General features: G+C 31.5%; 1 protein-coding gene across 1 annotated transcript in view; it reads right to left on the bottom strand.

Moving 5' to 3' along the window:
- LOC129233227 (endoplasmic reticulum-Golgi intermediate compartment protein 3-like) overlaps nt 1-15,106 on the bottom strand; it is a 97,330-nt gene extending 82,224 nt beyond the window's left edge. The window contains exons 1-6 of the mRNA XM_054867283.1: nt 15,007-15,106; nt 13,015-13,173; nt 9,888-10,004; nt 8,205-8,233; nt 6,014-6,081; nt 2,922-3,087 (exon numbers count right to left, since the gene is read on the bottom strand). Coding sequence (XP_054723258.1) covers nt 2,922-3,087; nt 6,014-6,081; nt 8,205-8,233; nt 9,888-10,004; nt 13,015-13,173; nt 15,007-15,106 — 639 coding nt within the window. The remainder of the gene's footprint in view (nt 1-2,921; nt 3,088-6,013; nt 6,082-8,204; nt 8,234-9,887; nt 10,005-13,014; nt 13,174-15,006) is intronic.
- Nucleotides 15,107-17,596: the final 2,490 nt, after the last annotated feature.

Raw genomic sequence — 17,596 nt, 5'->3', positions numbered from 1 at the left:
AATATGTCATCAAATTCTTCTTTTAGAATTTAAGTGGTATGTGTAATTTTTGAATTTTGAAGCGCTTAAATAATGGAATATCGAGTGTAGATCTAAGAAAGGCAAAAACTTCTTTAAAGACACTCTGCAGTACGATTTAAAGTGCATGATGATAGCAATACAAATGCAATATATCACCGTTCAGCTTTTGATCTAAAAAATTACAGGCACAATTTATACGGCCGGTATTGTAAGCCGCTGTATAAAACACTACAGCTTGAACAGTTAGCAATAAAGAGCAATCATCTAAGATATCATATACGACTGAAGAAATATCTCAGAAATTCTGAGTAGCTGTTCAACATTGGAACCTGAAGCTATCATGGTAAGCCTATCGGCGTTTTTTCCAGTTACATCTGGATGTATAGCTTTGTATTCCAGGAGATAACTAAAAAATCTAAATTTAAATTCATGAAATCTAATTTTACCTCTCAAGGATTTTCTCTTGTTCTCTTAAGGGATGTACAATTGATCATAAGGGTATTTGGATTTAAATTTACTGCATCTACATAGGCTGTTAATAAATGAGCAGCATCTTTGTCTTTAATATGACATTTGTCTAACATTGATGAGATGCCAGCAGATCTCAATAGTTGTCAAGCTTTTTTGCGTTGTGGTAGACCAGATATAGAAAAAAGGTTCAACAGGTTAGGATAGATACCCATTTCGGATTCTAAATCTTGTGAATTGCAAGAGGAATTTGATGATAATAAAGGACTAAGTTCTGAAATAGAAGACAGTTTAAAGGATAGATTTTTACATTATTCCGATCTGGAATTTTTTTAAATTTATATTTTAGATATTATTTATTTTTATGGTAGGGTAATCAAGGATTTTTCAAAATTTAAATTATAAGAATGCATAAACTTTTAAGTATATAACTAAAGAACAACGAATTAAAATATAATTGTCATTACTTATATTTATAGCATGGAAACATAGTGACCCTATTTGCCACACCTATTACATACCCAGAAAATTTTCTAAATCAACACCCCCAAAGCCTGAAGGAGACTATTTGTTGTTGTCAAAAATCATTCATTAATGGCCTAGGCCATTCATTAATAGCCTTTAGAATCCCTTGTGTCCATCTTGGTGGAAAGAAATGTTCCCATGCCGCTTGGTTTGAAACGAGCGTGAATAGCGGTATGCCTGTCCCAAGGCCATTGGTGTACATGTACCCTATGTAATATGTAAAATTTTACAGAATGAAAGTGGGAGAATGGTTCGTCTGGAAGTAGCAACATCTATTAAGGTTCAAAATTACTTTAAATATGAAACCTAGGAATGTTTTTACGTAAAAATGAAAAAATCCCCAAATTTTTCTTCAAAACTCAAAAAAGGGGCCCCTAGGGGCACGTGTTAATAATAATGGATTGACTTAAAATTTTGCATGGATCATTTATTTGTATAATGGAACAAATTGAGGGGGCGTCGTGTAAAATATCAACAACTTCAAAAATAAGGACCACCCTAGTGTATATACTATATTAATTTTACATGCATATGTAACACATGTTTTGTACTCACAATTTGATATTCACAACAAATTTACCTCTTCTGTTCAAGTTGGGAACATAATAGGTACTTGCACCTTTGTTTGATCAGTTGCATTCCGTCCGTCATTTTCATATTTCTTGGGAACTGAAACTTTTGGAAGAATTCCATTCTCCTGCCCCCCTTGGAAGATTCCAGCGTTGAGAAGGTGCAAGTGGACAGCATCTAGAATGTCAAAGAAATTGCTAAGAATAATATGATTCAAAGTTCTCAAAATAATGTATTTTTAATGAAGAATAATAGTTGTTTATTCATTTCCTTAAAAAAAATATATATTACACTCATTTATACAAATAACAAGCATTTAAACGCTTGGAAGAGGGGAGGGGGGAGGGAGGAGCAATATACGAAACTGTATTCTTGAAAACCCAAGTAGTTTAACTAAACCTAGATGCTTCAATTTGTTTATTGAAATCTAATCAGTTACAAGAAGCAAGTTTTTATAGACATAGTTGTTATTCATAGAATTTAAAATAAATTTAAAAAAAACACTAGTATTTTCAGTAATAAGCAATATCTTTTAATTAACCTTATATGTAAGCAGTGAAAGAATTTGCGGAAGTAGATATATTCATTAAATAAAGTAATAATTCATTAAATAATTTCATAATTCATTAAATAATTTCATAATTCATTAAATAGTTTCATAATTCATTAAATAATTTCCTAAAATAATCAAGACTCAATGCTGTCATATGTTACAATTACTTTGTAATTAGAGGAACTTTTATAAAATAGCTTCTTGGCAAACAAATTTTGATTTAATTTTGGAAGCTTGCCACGATGTTATCAAGTTTAAAAAAAGGATGAATGTTCGAACTAGATAAAAACTTAATTTTAAGCAGCAATCATCGTTACAGAAGTCCTAAAAGTATTTATTTGTAATAAAAATGTAACACTCACCTGCAAATCAACTGCGGATGCGAATATAGCAAAATATTTTTCATCGGCGATAGCGATTTCTGGCCGCTACACTTCGTACGCCATTGCTGGAAGATAAACAAAAATCAATCGAATCTTCCCAATCGTTCGAATCCTACCACTCGGATGGGTCACACGTAGTACAAAACGTTCGAATCTTTCAGTTGAAGCCGGAGTCGCTGCTTTTGATTGAAGCGTTTGATGGAAAAGGGGAAAACGTTCAAAAAATGTTTCAGTTGAATCTGCCCCTTAATCTTACTAGATTCAAAATATAAATGATTTGTCCAGAAAGGTATCTCCCGTAGAAATGAGCTAATTAATATCTGGGGAAACATTAATGAGTGTATATCTTCAGGTCTGTTAAAACAATTAACATTTCAGGCAAAACTTTCGTTTGTACCAACCCTATTAACATCAAGATATCCAAAAACTTGACATCCTTCTTTATCCACCGACTGCAATTTCTTCTTCCAACCTTCTCTTTTGCACTGTTCAATACTATCTGCATCAGGAGCAGCCCATCCTCTTAAACGATATGCATTTTGAACTTCTTCACAGGTATTGCAACAGCTAAACAATAAATAAATAAATAAATATACCAGTATACATATATGCATAAATGTATAAAAGAGTCAGTCAACAGAAATTCAACTTTTATAAAATCTGTGATGCAATTAGCAAATATATTTTAGGCTATTGTACATTAATCCTCAAACTTCATTGTGCTAACTTAAACTGTATAATACTTTACATTTGGCTAAACAAATTTTAGCACAGGAAAAATAAAATAATTTATCCGTCATTTGAGTACTTAGATTTATCTTAAGATAAAACTAATTATTGATACATACTAATAATTTGTATGTGTGTGTGTTTGTAACCTTATCTAACCTTATCTCTTCCAAACTGGCAATATCTACCCAGGACAATACTGATATTGTTGGATGCAGGACATCCGGGAAAAGCTATACTGCCCTGCCTAACCCCTTTAAACCTTAAGGGGCTGGACATCCTGGGTTGAAAACATTAAAATCATCGATTCTAATCCGCTGCAGGTGGCAAGCAAAACGAGCAGGGGGCAGAGCCCTCCAGTTTGAATTATTTGTAGCTGCCAAAGTTTATACTTTTTTTGCAGCACACATGATACAAAATGGAGCAAAATCCATTTCTCTTGCAATAAACAAATTTTCATACAATGGGGTCGCTTCTGAAATTTTAGAAGTATTTTTTTCTGAAAGAGTATGCTTTAAAACATAGGATCTGACCATTTTTTAAATAATTTGACAAAGTTTAATATCTTTTCAAACATTATTTTAATTGATGCACTTTCATTGTTTACACTTCTACCAATGACATCACAAATGATGAAATGCCATTCACACAGCGCAATATTTAATTCGCATCTTTACTCACGTGTACTGGCAACGATATGGTTGATAGCAAGCATAGAGTTCAATATTTAATTTGCTTCTTGATTATCATAACCTGGAAACGCGGTAGACAGATGTGCCAAAATACATCATTTGTATTGACCATCAGACCCAGCCATGTGGGGGACCCGCTAAGCAGTGTGTGCGGAGAAAAGTACATCATTTGTGACGTCATAAAGACTACGCCTTATTTTCAAAATTGGACATTCTAAAAAACTAATTAAAAATGAAGCGTTGGGAAAATTAGTTTTTTTCTTGTTCCATGTTATTATTATTATTATTATTATTATTTGCTTACTCTATCAATTTTAGTGACCAAAAGTAGTACTTTTGGCTGAGGGAAGGAAGCAACCCCATTGAACTCTGCTTCACGATCAGAGACCACACAAAAATTGTAAAATCTTGGGAGCTAGAAAAACATTTTAGCTGCTAGACAAATTATTTCTCAGAGTTTATAGGGAAATTGAGTGTAACAGGGCTTCTCAAAGATGCTTGTTCTGATAGAACTAATCACTAAGGTATTTTATTAGTCACCCTGGGGATCTGGGACCCGGAATTAGTCAGGTCCTGTCCATGATCCCCATGAACCCTAACTCAAATGCATTAATGTAAGAAATATATGGCAAATCATAAGCCATAAGTAAGGATGAGAGAGAGAGAGAGATCACAAAACTTTCCCTTTCTTTTTCTTCAAAGAGCAGCAAAATATATTTGGTGAAATCTTGTATTAAAATTAACCACAAAACAGTTTTTTGAAATAATGAACTTTGGTTCCAATCCTAGCCTCTTTTTTTTACTTCTGTATATAACTTACAGGTCAAAATGTAATCATGATTCCCCCCCCCCTAAATTTCCATTTTACTCACCCCTGGATGAATGTTAACAAGTTTCTTCTGCATGTCCTATGTCTTTATGTCGGCGCTTTTGAGGAAATGTTTCACTTTCCAACATACTTAAAGCAGTATTGATAAGACTTTGTCAATATTATTAATACCACAGAAAAAGAGTTAGGGTTTGTGGGAGAGAAAAAAGCCATAGAAACAATAAATTCGATGAAAAATCAAAAAAAACGAATTTAATCTACTGGCTTTAGATTGCAAGATTTAGTGCAAAAACATAAATTTTAAAACGGAAGAGTTGGCAGGCATGCAACTTGACTGTTGAAAGTTTTGTTGAGCTTTCATAACATTATGTGCATATGTTGTTTATCATAAGAAAACCTATACTAGCATATGGAAAAGTTTACTTGTTTAGTTTTGTAAAGAACTTTTGAAACTTTTCTCGTAGAGGGTATGAGCACTTTAACAAAGAAACACACAGACAAAATTCATAAGCTATCGGATAAAAAATACAGGGTGTCTGAAAAGTCTTAGACACATTTAAAAAATTCATAGAAAAGCAACAAATTATTGTATGCATATACGGTTTGAGCCATAATACTTCACAGGTTCAAGAATTTATGAAGTCATTTAAAAAAAAAAACCTAACAAGTAATTGCTGTATCAACATAGTAAAACAATCAAACGTCATGTGAGGTGTCTAATCATTTTATTAAACAGAAAGCAATACTTTCTTTCATTACTAAAGTTCAATGTGTGTACCATTTGTGGACATGGAATGAACTTGAGCACTGTTTAGATGTGGTTTGAGCAACATATGGTGTCCATGCTGAATGCTGGTAAAGAAAGATATTGCTTTGTGTTTTTTGTGTTTAATAAAATATTTAAATACCTCACATGAAGTTAGTTTTTCTTAATGTGGTGATACAGCAAATACTTATACTTTTTCTTTCTTTTTTTTTTAAACAATGTCATAAAAATTCTTGAATCTGGGAAATATTTTGGGGCAAATTGCATATTCATATGATTCATATGACACTTTGTAGCTTTTCTATGATTTTTTAAAATGTGTCAACGACTTTTCAGACATTCTGTATAACAATACAACAATAGCCTACATTTTCTCATGGGAAAACAGTCAAACAAATAAATGACATCAGTTTTTGGTAGAAGCTGATTGATTGTATCAGGAAAATATTAAGTAAAAAAAATCTGTCATCAATTTACTTTCTTGGTGGGAGTTCAGCTCCATAGCAACTTTCACATCTGTTTGGATCCAACGTAGGAGGAACAGTCTTAAAAATAAAATATAAGGTAAATATCCAATTATTCAAGCAAAAAGAGATTTTTTTTTTTAAACACATTACAGCAATTTTTAGAATCTGCCCTAAAATGGCAATTTAATTTAACCACATTATATTATTAAAAACTCTAATTCTAGTGCATAATTATCATCAAAAAGTATGAAAAATGAAACCACCTACCAAAAAAAAAAACAGCGTCCGACAAAGACACATTGTATATGTACTGAAGCAAAAAAAAAAATGCGAGAAAGCATTATTTATGTCTAGCATGAAAAGAGAAGCCAGTCCTTTGTGTGGAAGATTGTTTAAAGAAGTTCCACAAACAATAAAATATCGTTTTATTTCTGGAATTTGAATTCATTTTTATAGTTATATTTTTTGTTATTTTTAAAATAAATTTGCTGTTTGTGCAAGAAAGCATTGAGTTTTTGTTCTTTTCCCAGAAGCCATCGATCGATATTTGCACTAATATATTCTGAGTTTAATCGTATCTGCACAAAAATGGCAAGTAAACAAAAACGAGATAACTCGCAGTTGGTGTCCTAGAAAAGAACACAACCTACTAAAAATCTTGTAGTTGGCAGCCAACGTGTGAAAAGAATAGATTCTAGAATAATGTCATTTAATTCAGCGTATTTTCTGACAATGGAACCACAAGTGATGATGGAACAGTTATTTCATAGACAATCATGGATTCATATATTGCTGAAATCCATCAGCCTAATACAATCCATATTTGCCAGTCAAACAGCAAAATCTGGAGATTTTTCTTTAATCTGGATACTTAACAAAAAATAAAATAAATAAATAACAAGCTTGTAAGACAGTTGCTAATGTAATAAAAAGTATTGAAAATAATCAAGAGTACAAAACTAGAAATGTTCAAATGACAGAATCAGATTGTTAGCAAAAGCGGGCAAGTTTTATCGCAGAAGATGCAATTGGATTTTAAAATGCTTAAAAAATCAAGACTTAAGCATAAAAAACATCAAAAATGTGTAAATTTTGCATTTAATATGCAAGAATTATAAAAAAGTAAGAGAAATGAGGGGAAAATCAGAACTTTCTTGCCAAAAGCAAGAAAGTTAACATGCCTTACAACCCTAACAACCAGCGGCTAAGTCACACGATTAAAATGGCAAGCACACAAACTTCTTAAACATGTTTCATCCAATCATATGTTATTTGTCTATAAAATCAAATATGAAATGCAAGTATGCAAAAATTTCAATTAATGTTGATTCTCAAAAATATTTTTTTCCTCAAATAAAGCACTTTTTAAAGGCACCTTAAAAGAAGTAATTTTATTTAAAATAAATAACTATTGCTTCATCAAATGTAATGAACCATAATTCTGTTTTAGAGCATAATTCAAAGAGAAGTGATTTTTTTTAAACAAATTTTTAGACAATGTAGTTTAAACTTTAGTTATTTATGAAGTGAAAACATAAAATTGCAGTATGTTTTATTTTGAAATTAAATGCAATGATCAGGCAACAGACAATTGACAAAAGGATTTGATTTATTTATATGAGAAGCACTGTAGCTAGCAGTACACCAATTTTTACGCTTAACTTGCATTTATCATTCTCTATCTCTAGCTGATCTATTTTTATCACTTTTTAAAGTAACATTTGCCAAGAATCCCAATATCACCTCAAGTTTCAGACATTGTTTGGATTATAAACAAAAACTACAGTAAATAACTGTTTGGTATACAAAGATAATTACTCTGATAATTTTTTTCAGGTAATGCATTCAGCTTTTTTTTTTAAATTTTAATTGCTGAGGCAAAACAGGTACTAAAATCTTAGCTTTGAAATTTTCAAATGAAAAAATGTATGTTCTGACAGAAAAATTTCTCAACCGATTACCCTTTCAGTGATCAGCAAAACTTTAAAAGTAAATTTCCTCCCCATGGGTACAGTAGTTTCACTTTCTACTTTAATTGTAGTGCAAAAATAAATAAACTCTAGAACAGCATTAAACTTAATTTTAGAGATACATTTAACTTTTGACTAATACTATTTCCACGAAATTATCAAGAATTTAATTTTAAAAATAATATGTTGATATGATATTTAGGGTAAATAAAACATGGAAATTATAATTACCATGTTCAGAACAGCAGAGGATCCTATTTCTGAAATTTAAAAAGGAAAAAATTGATAGACTTCTTTTAAATAAAAACACATTTTTAAAGTAGATTAAAAAATGGAAAATTTTTTGTAAAAAAAGGTGGGGGGGGGGGAGAAATCAAAGCAATTGAAATGCAAATAGGTATGAACATATTTAAAAGATGAATTAACAACAAATTAATTAATAATAATGCTTGAATAACAGTATGCTTTAAGCATACTCCACCATGAACATTTAAAAAATTTGTGTTTGTACGTTGTTTGAACTGCTATGTTTTATTCACAGGAATAAAAGCACACAATTGAAAAAAAAGCTAAAAAAAATATTGGAATTAGAAATTTTCCATCAAAATGTTTTAGGTCTTTGAAAATCAATGTTAGAGGAACCAAAAATGATTTTTATTTTGTAGTCTTTAAACTGTTGAGATTTGCATGCTCTAACTATTTCGAAAGGAGCAAAATACGACCATTTGGTATATTTCAATAGAACATAGAAATATTAATTACAATATGATGTGCAAAAACAGCTTGAGAAAACCTCAATGTAATGTTTCAATAATGAACATGTAAATTTGCTTTGTAAATTCCACTTACTACATTAACATACTCACATGCTCAATTTAAAAAAAAAGCTCTCTTTAAGAAAGGTTGAAAATAAGACCCTGCCTTTGAATAATTTACACATTTTTTAGTCTTCTACCTAACTTTTTCCAGAGAACAATAAAATTCCTTGATTCTAAAATCTATTGCCATACTAAATGTTTTTAATACTTACTAGGTAAAATTAATTTTCCGCACAAACTTTATTTTTAGTAAACCAGGTAAGAATTAACTGAGGCTAAATTTTGAAAACTGTATTGGCTAAAGCTAACTAGGAAGTGGATGCAACAGGATAGAAATTTTCGAATGAGAGGGCAAGTCCACAACAAAAAATAAAATATAAGAAGGATTGAAAATAATTTTCAGCACAAAGTTATGTCTAGGAAGTAGAATCATATAATAGATTAAAATAAGAGAGTTTAACAAAAATAGATGTACTCTGAGCTCAAAATACGAAAAAAAATCTGGATTAGCATGTAAAAGCATAATAGCAGCTAAAATGCAGAAATTTTAGGATTAATGACTAAAGTTGACAGATATGCATGCTGTAATACAAAATAATGAAAAATAGAAAGTAAAATTATTATTTTCTTGTCCTATTCTGGTTTGCTTCATTCTACAATCACATTTTTGAACTGCCGGTGTTCAAAAAAGTGGGAATTTGCTTCCATGACACATTCAGTTTTTCATCATAAAATTGAGAAATTTGAATAAAAACAACACATAAATCATGGAAAAATTACAATAAAAGTGGAATTTTTATCAAAATAACAAACAAGGCAGAAATAATAATAAAAGCGAAACTCAGGTAAAAATCACAAAAAAAGTGGAATTTCAGGGGAAAAGGAGGATTTTCAACTCCCATTTTATAAACTGTTATAAAAAATATAAATTCAAAATCAAAAGCAATTGACTTTAATTTAAAAATACAATAAGAGTGATTAAATGGCACATATGATTGGTGTAACAGTTTCAACATTGCTAAGAAACATTAGCCTCAAGCAAAATGAGTAGCTCAAGGAGGGCATTCAAATTAAAAACTGTAAAATGTATACTTTCTTTCTTTTTCTGGTTTCTCTAAAGGTTTTCCATTTTCATCCAACCTTCTTTTATATATACTGTGATCTAAGTTAATTTGCTGCTCACCAGATATATCCATTGCATCAATGGAAAGGACTAAAAAAAGAAAATTTTTGCAAATAAGTTCAATGTACAAATAAATATAATGCAAGTTTTAGAAAACAGTGCATTTAAAGAAATGTATATGCCAAACAAAGTGGTGTTCAAATAGGGTTATACTCCATATACCGCACATACTGTCAAACTTTTTTTTAAATTCATATACAGTGAAACCTGTGTATAACGATGATACTGTCTATAACAATACACCTGTCAATAACAATATTTTCTTTGGTCTCAGAAAAATGTCACCATGAATAATCAAAATGTCTATAACAATATTTTTTTAGGCCCTACAGTATCAATTTTAAGCAAGGTTTTACAGTAGTGTATACCTTCAAGCTTCAAAAATTTTCATATTATGACATATTATGTATATGATTGCATACACATATTGTGCATGACTGATTACTGGGAGTATATCCTCAGAAAAATTGATGGGAACATCACTGATGAGAAAAGATAAATTATTTTACATATTTATCATTTAATTTTAGCTTTTAGAAGGCCCAAAACAATCCCCCCCCCCCCAACAACCTGAAGAAACACTGTTGCATGATAATTAGTATTACTTAATCCTTTTAAGTTTTAAAGATTTGTTTTCTATTATGAAAAAAATTTAAGAAAATATACTCACACACACACATTTTTATAAAATCGATATTATCTGCAGTTTTATCCATAATATTTTAATTTACTTACAGGTTAAGTTCAAAAGAATAATAATTTTGTTATAAATTTCATTATAATTTAGGTTTTAGGTCTTTTTGCCACCCCCAAGAATCTGTCACCCGAGGCGACTGCATAGTCTTGCCTATAGGTAAAAACAGCTCTGCACAGAATTTCCAAAACTTTAGAATCTTAATTTTTTCCCAGATTCTCTCATTACTGTCACAAATAAACATTTCTTGCAGTTAGAAAACCATAACTTCAATTTTTCCTTTGTAGAATCTGGCTATTCATTCACAATTTGTTCCAGAAGGCAGTTCGAATGGCAAATCATTTTTACAAGGCAAATCATTTTTTAAGCTACTACAGTGGACTCCCTCAATCTGAACACTCTCTAATGTGAACACAGCAATATTCTGAACCCATTTTGATGGTCCCGGCGAAACTCCATAGACGTAACATAGGCTGACCTCTCTGTACTCTGAACACCCTATAATATGAACACCCCAGTATTATGAACACTATTTTCAACCCCCTTCAAGAATTACCTCTCCATATACTGAGCATGTTCACAATCAGTACTCAGGAATTCCTATGAATGAACACAATGATTGAAGGGCATAAAGGGAAGATGGAGAGAGAAAAAAGAAAAATTATATTTTCCTGGATAAAACTGTATCACATAAAATCATTCAGCAGAGCAATATGAGCCTGAAGTTTTTGGAAGTGAACTATATGTTTCAAGAATCTTCCCATTGTATCAATAGTCAATACCTTTAAAGTACAATTACCTCAATGCAAAATGTGGCTGCAAAATTTTCACTTGGATGTTAACATGTACCTTGTATGAGAATACACAATGCAAAACCAATTAAAAATTACTCTTTTTTCTTTCTCAGGTACTGTACCAATAGCTGTAGTGTAATATTTCATCAGTGAATGCTACATAAAATTTTTTAAATTAAAAAAAGAAAGAAAGAAAGGAAATGGTTTAGGTCCTACTCAGTTGAATTAGGCATTGCACTAGTCACCAATCCAAAATACAGCACTTTTATCTCAGTAACTGGTATAGCTTGCTAGGCAAAGTACTGAACATAGTCTATTTGAGAAATAGAACACATATACACGGATTATCCATTCTCCCTCTGTAATGAACACCCCCATAATCTGAATCCCCACACTTTTGTTCGGTCTCACGAGTGTTCAGAATAGAGAGAGTCCACTGTATCTAAATTTAAATAATGTGTTCCAGATTACGGAAGATTGCTTATTTAAACCTATGAAAAACAATAAATAAACAGTACTGTACATGAAATACATAAGTGGAATGTGAGGACAAGAAAGAGGGGTGTTGATGCCACTGTTAGGAAGGGGAGTCGCCTTCCACAAAAAATCCTTCAGGTGTTTCCTCTCTTTCAGGTGTTATCTCTTTTATCTATTTTTGCACTAGAAGAATCTTTGGCTTTCTTCTATGAAAAACTTTCCAATATTGTTGAACAATAACCATGGCGTTGAACAAGTTGATGCTGCAGTTGACCACAGCAGTCTTATGATGGCATTTTTTTAATGAGTTTTCTTCCAGTGGCACACTTCTTTAATTTCTACTGCGGAAATGCTTCATTTACTACTTTCTAAATCACCTGAAGAAATTTCTTTAACCACATCTTCTTGCCTCCCTGTGTCTCTTAACTAGTTCTTCCCTGCACAGTATTTAGAGTTCTTCAAATGTCGGTTCTCTCACATTTCTGTGGTTCTCCACAAACTCTTTTAAGTGATACTGTGTGAATAGTGAAGAAGTGTACAAATGATGAGTTCAATTTTACTTGAACAAGTTGGATGAATAGCGAGTAGTACAAAGAGAGAGGTGGAGGAATGCTAAGGTTTTACTGTATCTTTATTTTAAAAAGTTTTCGAAAAGTTTAAGTGAATTGTGAAACATTCTTATGATGAAGTACCTTAGTGATAGCACGAAGCGGGGCTTGCTCAAAGCTCAAAATATGCCAAAGCTTTGGCAGCTTCACATATTAACGTACAATAAAATGATAAAATGTATGTAGCATCTCATTCTGATGAGGGAAGGTAATGAGCATTATCTGTAATTTTTTGAACTATTGTACTTTTGCTTTCTGTAGAAACTTGCTTACTTGGTTTTCGCTCAAAATAAAGCTCGTAAAAAAACCCCTCCAATTTCCAACATTTCCTTATTGTATGGAATCCAAAACGAGTTTCTTCAAATATCGCAAAAACGCATATTTCTACATTTACTGCTCTTTACCTTCCCTTTGGCCTCAGTTAGTCTGGATAAACGAGGTTATACTGTAAATGATGAAAAACGTACATTCACAAGTTACTCTAGGAAATGTGACATCCAGATTGATTCTCAATTTCTCACTGCGAGAGACATCTACAAAGAGCTCTTCTGTCACTTCAGGTGTAAGATAATAGTTGAGCTCAGAAATGAATAGTAATGTGATGAGGATCGCACTCACTATGGTAACTGAAATAAACATAAAGATAATATTATATAAGAATTTGGAAATACTACAGGTCCATTTAATGAGAAAAAAATTTGAGTTACAATAATCAAAACATACGGAAAGGTCCCCAACAAATTCCACTAGTCTAAGACAATGAATGTAAGATTAGCAAAATACAGAACCGACAACTGCTAGTTTTCCTTATTATTTACAGTTGTTTCATTCATAGGTATATGGTTGTTCAATTAGGTTTCATACCATCGGCCTCTAAACAAAATAATAAATCCGACTATGCTTTCAACCATACCAATTAAAGTAATGCCAAATATAAAAAGGTAAGTGCTATTTTGTTACAGTTCTATTTAAGTGCACTTTATTCTTAGCAAATATTTTATTCGCTTAAAAAATTTATTATATAAAATTTTATGTAACATTTTGTAAATTGCATTTGCTATTTTAAATTCAACTTATTTTGAACAAAACAGGCATTTATTTGCTATAATCAAGGTCAATGTGGACAAAATCCCCGTTTATGAATTTTCAAACTTTTATCAAACTGCATATATATCTGCAACTAAGTATTTCACAAAGAGCAAAATTTCATTCTTCAGAGTTATCGTTATATTTAACTTGGATTTTTCGCCCTTTTGCAATTAACTTTTACAAAATTATCAAGTTCTAAATTGAAACTAAAATTACAGGGACATTTTAATCAGCAAATATGAGCTAACTTGTTAATATCAAATTTCTGTTTTCCTGAGCAAATGCACTTGGATACTTCTCATTTGTTTTTAATTCAAATATCATTTTCAAAACACTTTGCCTGAAATAGGAAAAATTAGCAAACGCACAAAAAGAAAAGGTATAACTTTGATATACCCCCCCAAAAATTACGCGCCAAAACTGGCACTCCCTAAGAACTATTTAGGGTTGCTGTTTCTTATTTTGGTGTTGACAATTTAGGTTTTTTCAGCTTTTAGGTTTTTGCTGTTGCCAAATTTAGTATTTTCTTGTATTTTGTACCATTTTTTGTACAGGTATAATGCTTGGCGAGAAAAAAAAGTCGCCAAATTTACGATTTGGGGGGGTATATCAAAGTAGTTCCAAAGAAAAAGTGTGTAATGCTCTCTCTATGCATCCTCTCATTTAGTTCAGTATAACTAATATGGACATACAAAATGAAAACTAAAATAGCATAACAGTACTGATGTAATTACATACTCTTCAGTCATCTATACTGGTATTACACAGAAACATTAAAAAACATTAATAACGTAATTTCATACAACTCTTGATTTTTGTTATTTAAATAAAGTTTCAATAATATTTGAAAAAAATCAATCGAAATTTGGTTCCACGGAGGTGCAATTTGAAAACAAAAAGATTAATAAATAAGCGAAAATTTAAATAATTTTTTTCGGGAAAATTTAGATAATTGGGAATCTGGCGATCTTTCTTTATTGGCACCAATTTTTGGCTCCAGCGCCTGCGCGAGAGGTATTTTTCTTTGCAAATCTACTAGTCACATAGGGTTACTATAAATCAGCAGGGTTACCAAAATTTAATTATTTACGCCAAAAATTGACGCCAATGAAAAAAGATTGCCAGATTCCCAATTATCGAAATATCCCCTTTTTTAATACCGTGTAACATTTTTTTTTTTTTTTTTTCAAAATAGAACATTATGAATTAGATGCCAATTTTTACATTGTAAGGTGTAATTTTCTGAGGAAAACCAACAAACATGGGGGGAAGAGATTCAATTAATGAAATTAATACACTTAACAGCTACAGGAATTGCTTTAAAAGCATACGAAGTGAAAGATATATTTGACAAGAAATGAAACACAAACCAGCCGCGCCGGAAAATGTTTTAATTCGAAAATCTTCTAATGTTTTAGGATATGCATCAAACTTTCGTATATGCTCAGCTAATTTTTTGGTTCTGAACATTATATCACTCTTTTAATTAATAAGCATTAGAAACATTAAGCTTTTCCTTCTAAAAAAGATTGCTACAACAAATTTTGAAATTTGTAAATACGTCTGCTGCGGTAAATTCTATTCAGACAGCTTGGGAAAACAAGAATAATTTAAATGAAATCTTCTCATTTCGTTTCATTTCATTGACGCTGTATTTTCATGGAGATAAAAGTTAGCTTCAATTGGTTATAGTACAGTCCCTTAAAAAAAGAGAATGTGTTGCAATTACATGATACATAATTTATTACGTAATTAAAACAAAAGAAACTTCAGAAAAACAACACTACAGGGTGAGTCAAACAAGACTCGAGCGTCGAGAGTGGATGATGAACATCATTAGAATCCCTTGAGACTCTAGGCATTAAGTCCAGTCTGTTGGTAAGTTTGTAAATAAACTTACCAGTGCAGACTTTTCACTTTTCACTCCAGGCTCCCCTGTACCTACAAACTGTTTGTTGTTTAAACAGTTAGATGGGACCCGAAGACAACTCTGATTTTTTATAGCAGACCACAAGCCGAGCAATCCCTGGTCCAGCACCCCCAAGCCAGAGGCATGGTCGAACGGGCTACGCGGGCATTTGGGCAAATGCCCGGTGCGCCGCACAGTGGAGTATTTGACTGAAAATCCTGGCCAAAAGTCCAAAATTAAAAATTTACCCGATTTTTATGAAAATTTATTCCATGATAGTTGACTAACTGGTGCATCGATCGGCACCTGTTTTGGAAACTTGAGTCACATACAATTGCTCATAGCCTCAGTGAAAAATGAGATTTCTATAAGAATTTTCGCTTTTTTTGTTACGTTTCAGCTTAATTATTACGTTCCAATGTAGATTTTTTTGTGGCTTTCTAAATGAATGGAATTGAGCCAAACCAATTTTACGGTATAAAGAAATGTCAGGGCTTAGTGCTAATTATAAATCAAAGTAAATATTTTTATTCTCTTTTAGTGAAAAAAATAAAGAAAACTTGGTACGTGAGATTTTTAAAGGCTTTTCGCCTTAATTTATAACTAGAGAAAGCTTTTTAAGTGGGTGCCGGGCTTGGTCGGGCTGTTTTGAAAGTTGCATCGTATTTGGCAAAGTCTCTAGTGCTAATTTCAGCAAAAAAATCTTCCGCCTACAACTGCCCTTTTTTTAAATGATTTTTTTAAAAAAAAGTGCATAATCCGATCTTTTTGTGACAAGTCATGATTTTAAACTGAATTTACCTACAAAGATTTAATAAATTTGCAAAAAAGTTATCACAAGTACTACTGAATGAAAAGATCGACATATTTGAGCGCACAAACAACAATAAAATTTCAGACACGAGTTTCATGGTTATGAGAAACCGCTTCATCAATGTGTAAAGACGTAAGTTATGGAATGAGAATCATCCAATTAATTTCGAAAACGCTTACCTTTATGCAACGCTAAAGAGATTCACTGCACCCCTAAAACATGTGTTTGCGTTCAGTTATGTTAATTTTCTCATGTACGTTAATGAGTTAATAAATTAAATTATTTTGTGATCTCGCTAAGAAAATTTGCTCTTCCTTAAAATTGAGATAGATTTTAGATAAAATAAATAAATATTTATATTTTTTCAGCTCATTGCTGCAAATAATGTGCCGGGGGAGGGGGTCTTTCCCCCTTATACGTAGCAAAATGAGGGAAATACCACCCCCCCCACACATACACTTGCTAGCGTTAGGAGACAATTATAATTGTCTCCTAACGTTCCTACGCTAGCGAGCTATCCATATTTAAGGCATTTTACCTACTCATTGTGAAATTAAAGTTATATAAAATTTTAGTTCCAAATTTGTTCGTACAATTTTTAGCGAGACACATCACACGATGTAAAACTAAGGATCGACCCAAGGTACGAGTACAATATATACAATTCAAAAACAAAGAGCTTTTGAATATCCATTTTCGAGTGTTTTTGCAATTATAATATCCTAGTTCATTTATTTATTTATTTATTTATTTCAATAGAAAAAAGGTTCTTTGTAACCCCGAAGCCCTTGTCTTTAATTCTTTTTGTGCATGATTAACTCAGGGTTTTAATAATTGAAACCAAACGAAAAGAATAAAATTGATTATTTTTTTGGTTTCAAATTAGTGTTTTGTACAGAATACTAGGATTTTTTTAACCGCTTTTTGCTCTTTTCCCCCCTCGAACAGTGCACTTAATTACATATCTTCAAAGGAAAACAGCAATTCGCATCGAACATGTTTACTTATCACTTGTCTAAGCATTATTGGCAAAGAGCCAACCGTGGCATTCATTTCGGATCGAGTGAAAATTATTGAAAATTTTTATTTCAACTCATTGAAAAAAAATTCATTATAAATCAGTGAAAGAACATAACATTACCGTTTTCGCTGTAAATGAAGGTAAGGTGTTTATATTATTTCCTTAAAAAGTTTCAGAGCCATAACATTATTAGAATATTGGATGCAAGAATTTTAG

The sequence above is a fragment of the Uloborus diversus genome, unplaced genomic scaffold (genome assembly GCF_026930045.1).
Source record: "Uloborus diversus isolate 005 unplaced genomic scaffold, Udiv.v.3.1 scaffold_264, whole genome shotgun sequence".
In the NCBI taxonomy this organism is placed as follows: domain Eukaryota; kingdom Metazoa; phylum Arthropoda; class Arachnida; order Araneae; family Uloboridae; genus Uloborus; species Uloborus diversus.
The sequence above is the reverse complement of the archived record's forward strand: the minus strand, read 5'-3'. Positions and strand labels throughout refer to the sequence as shown.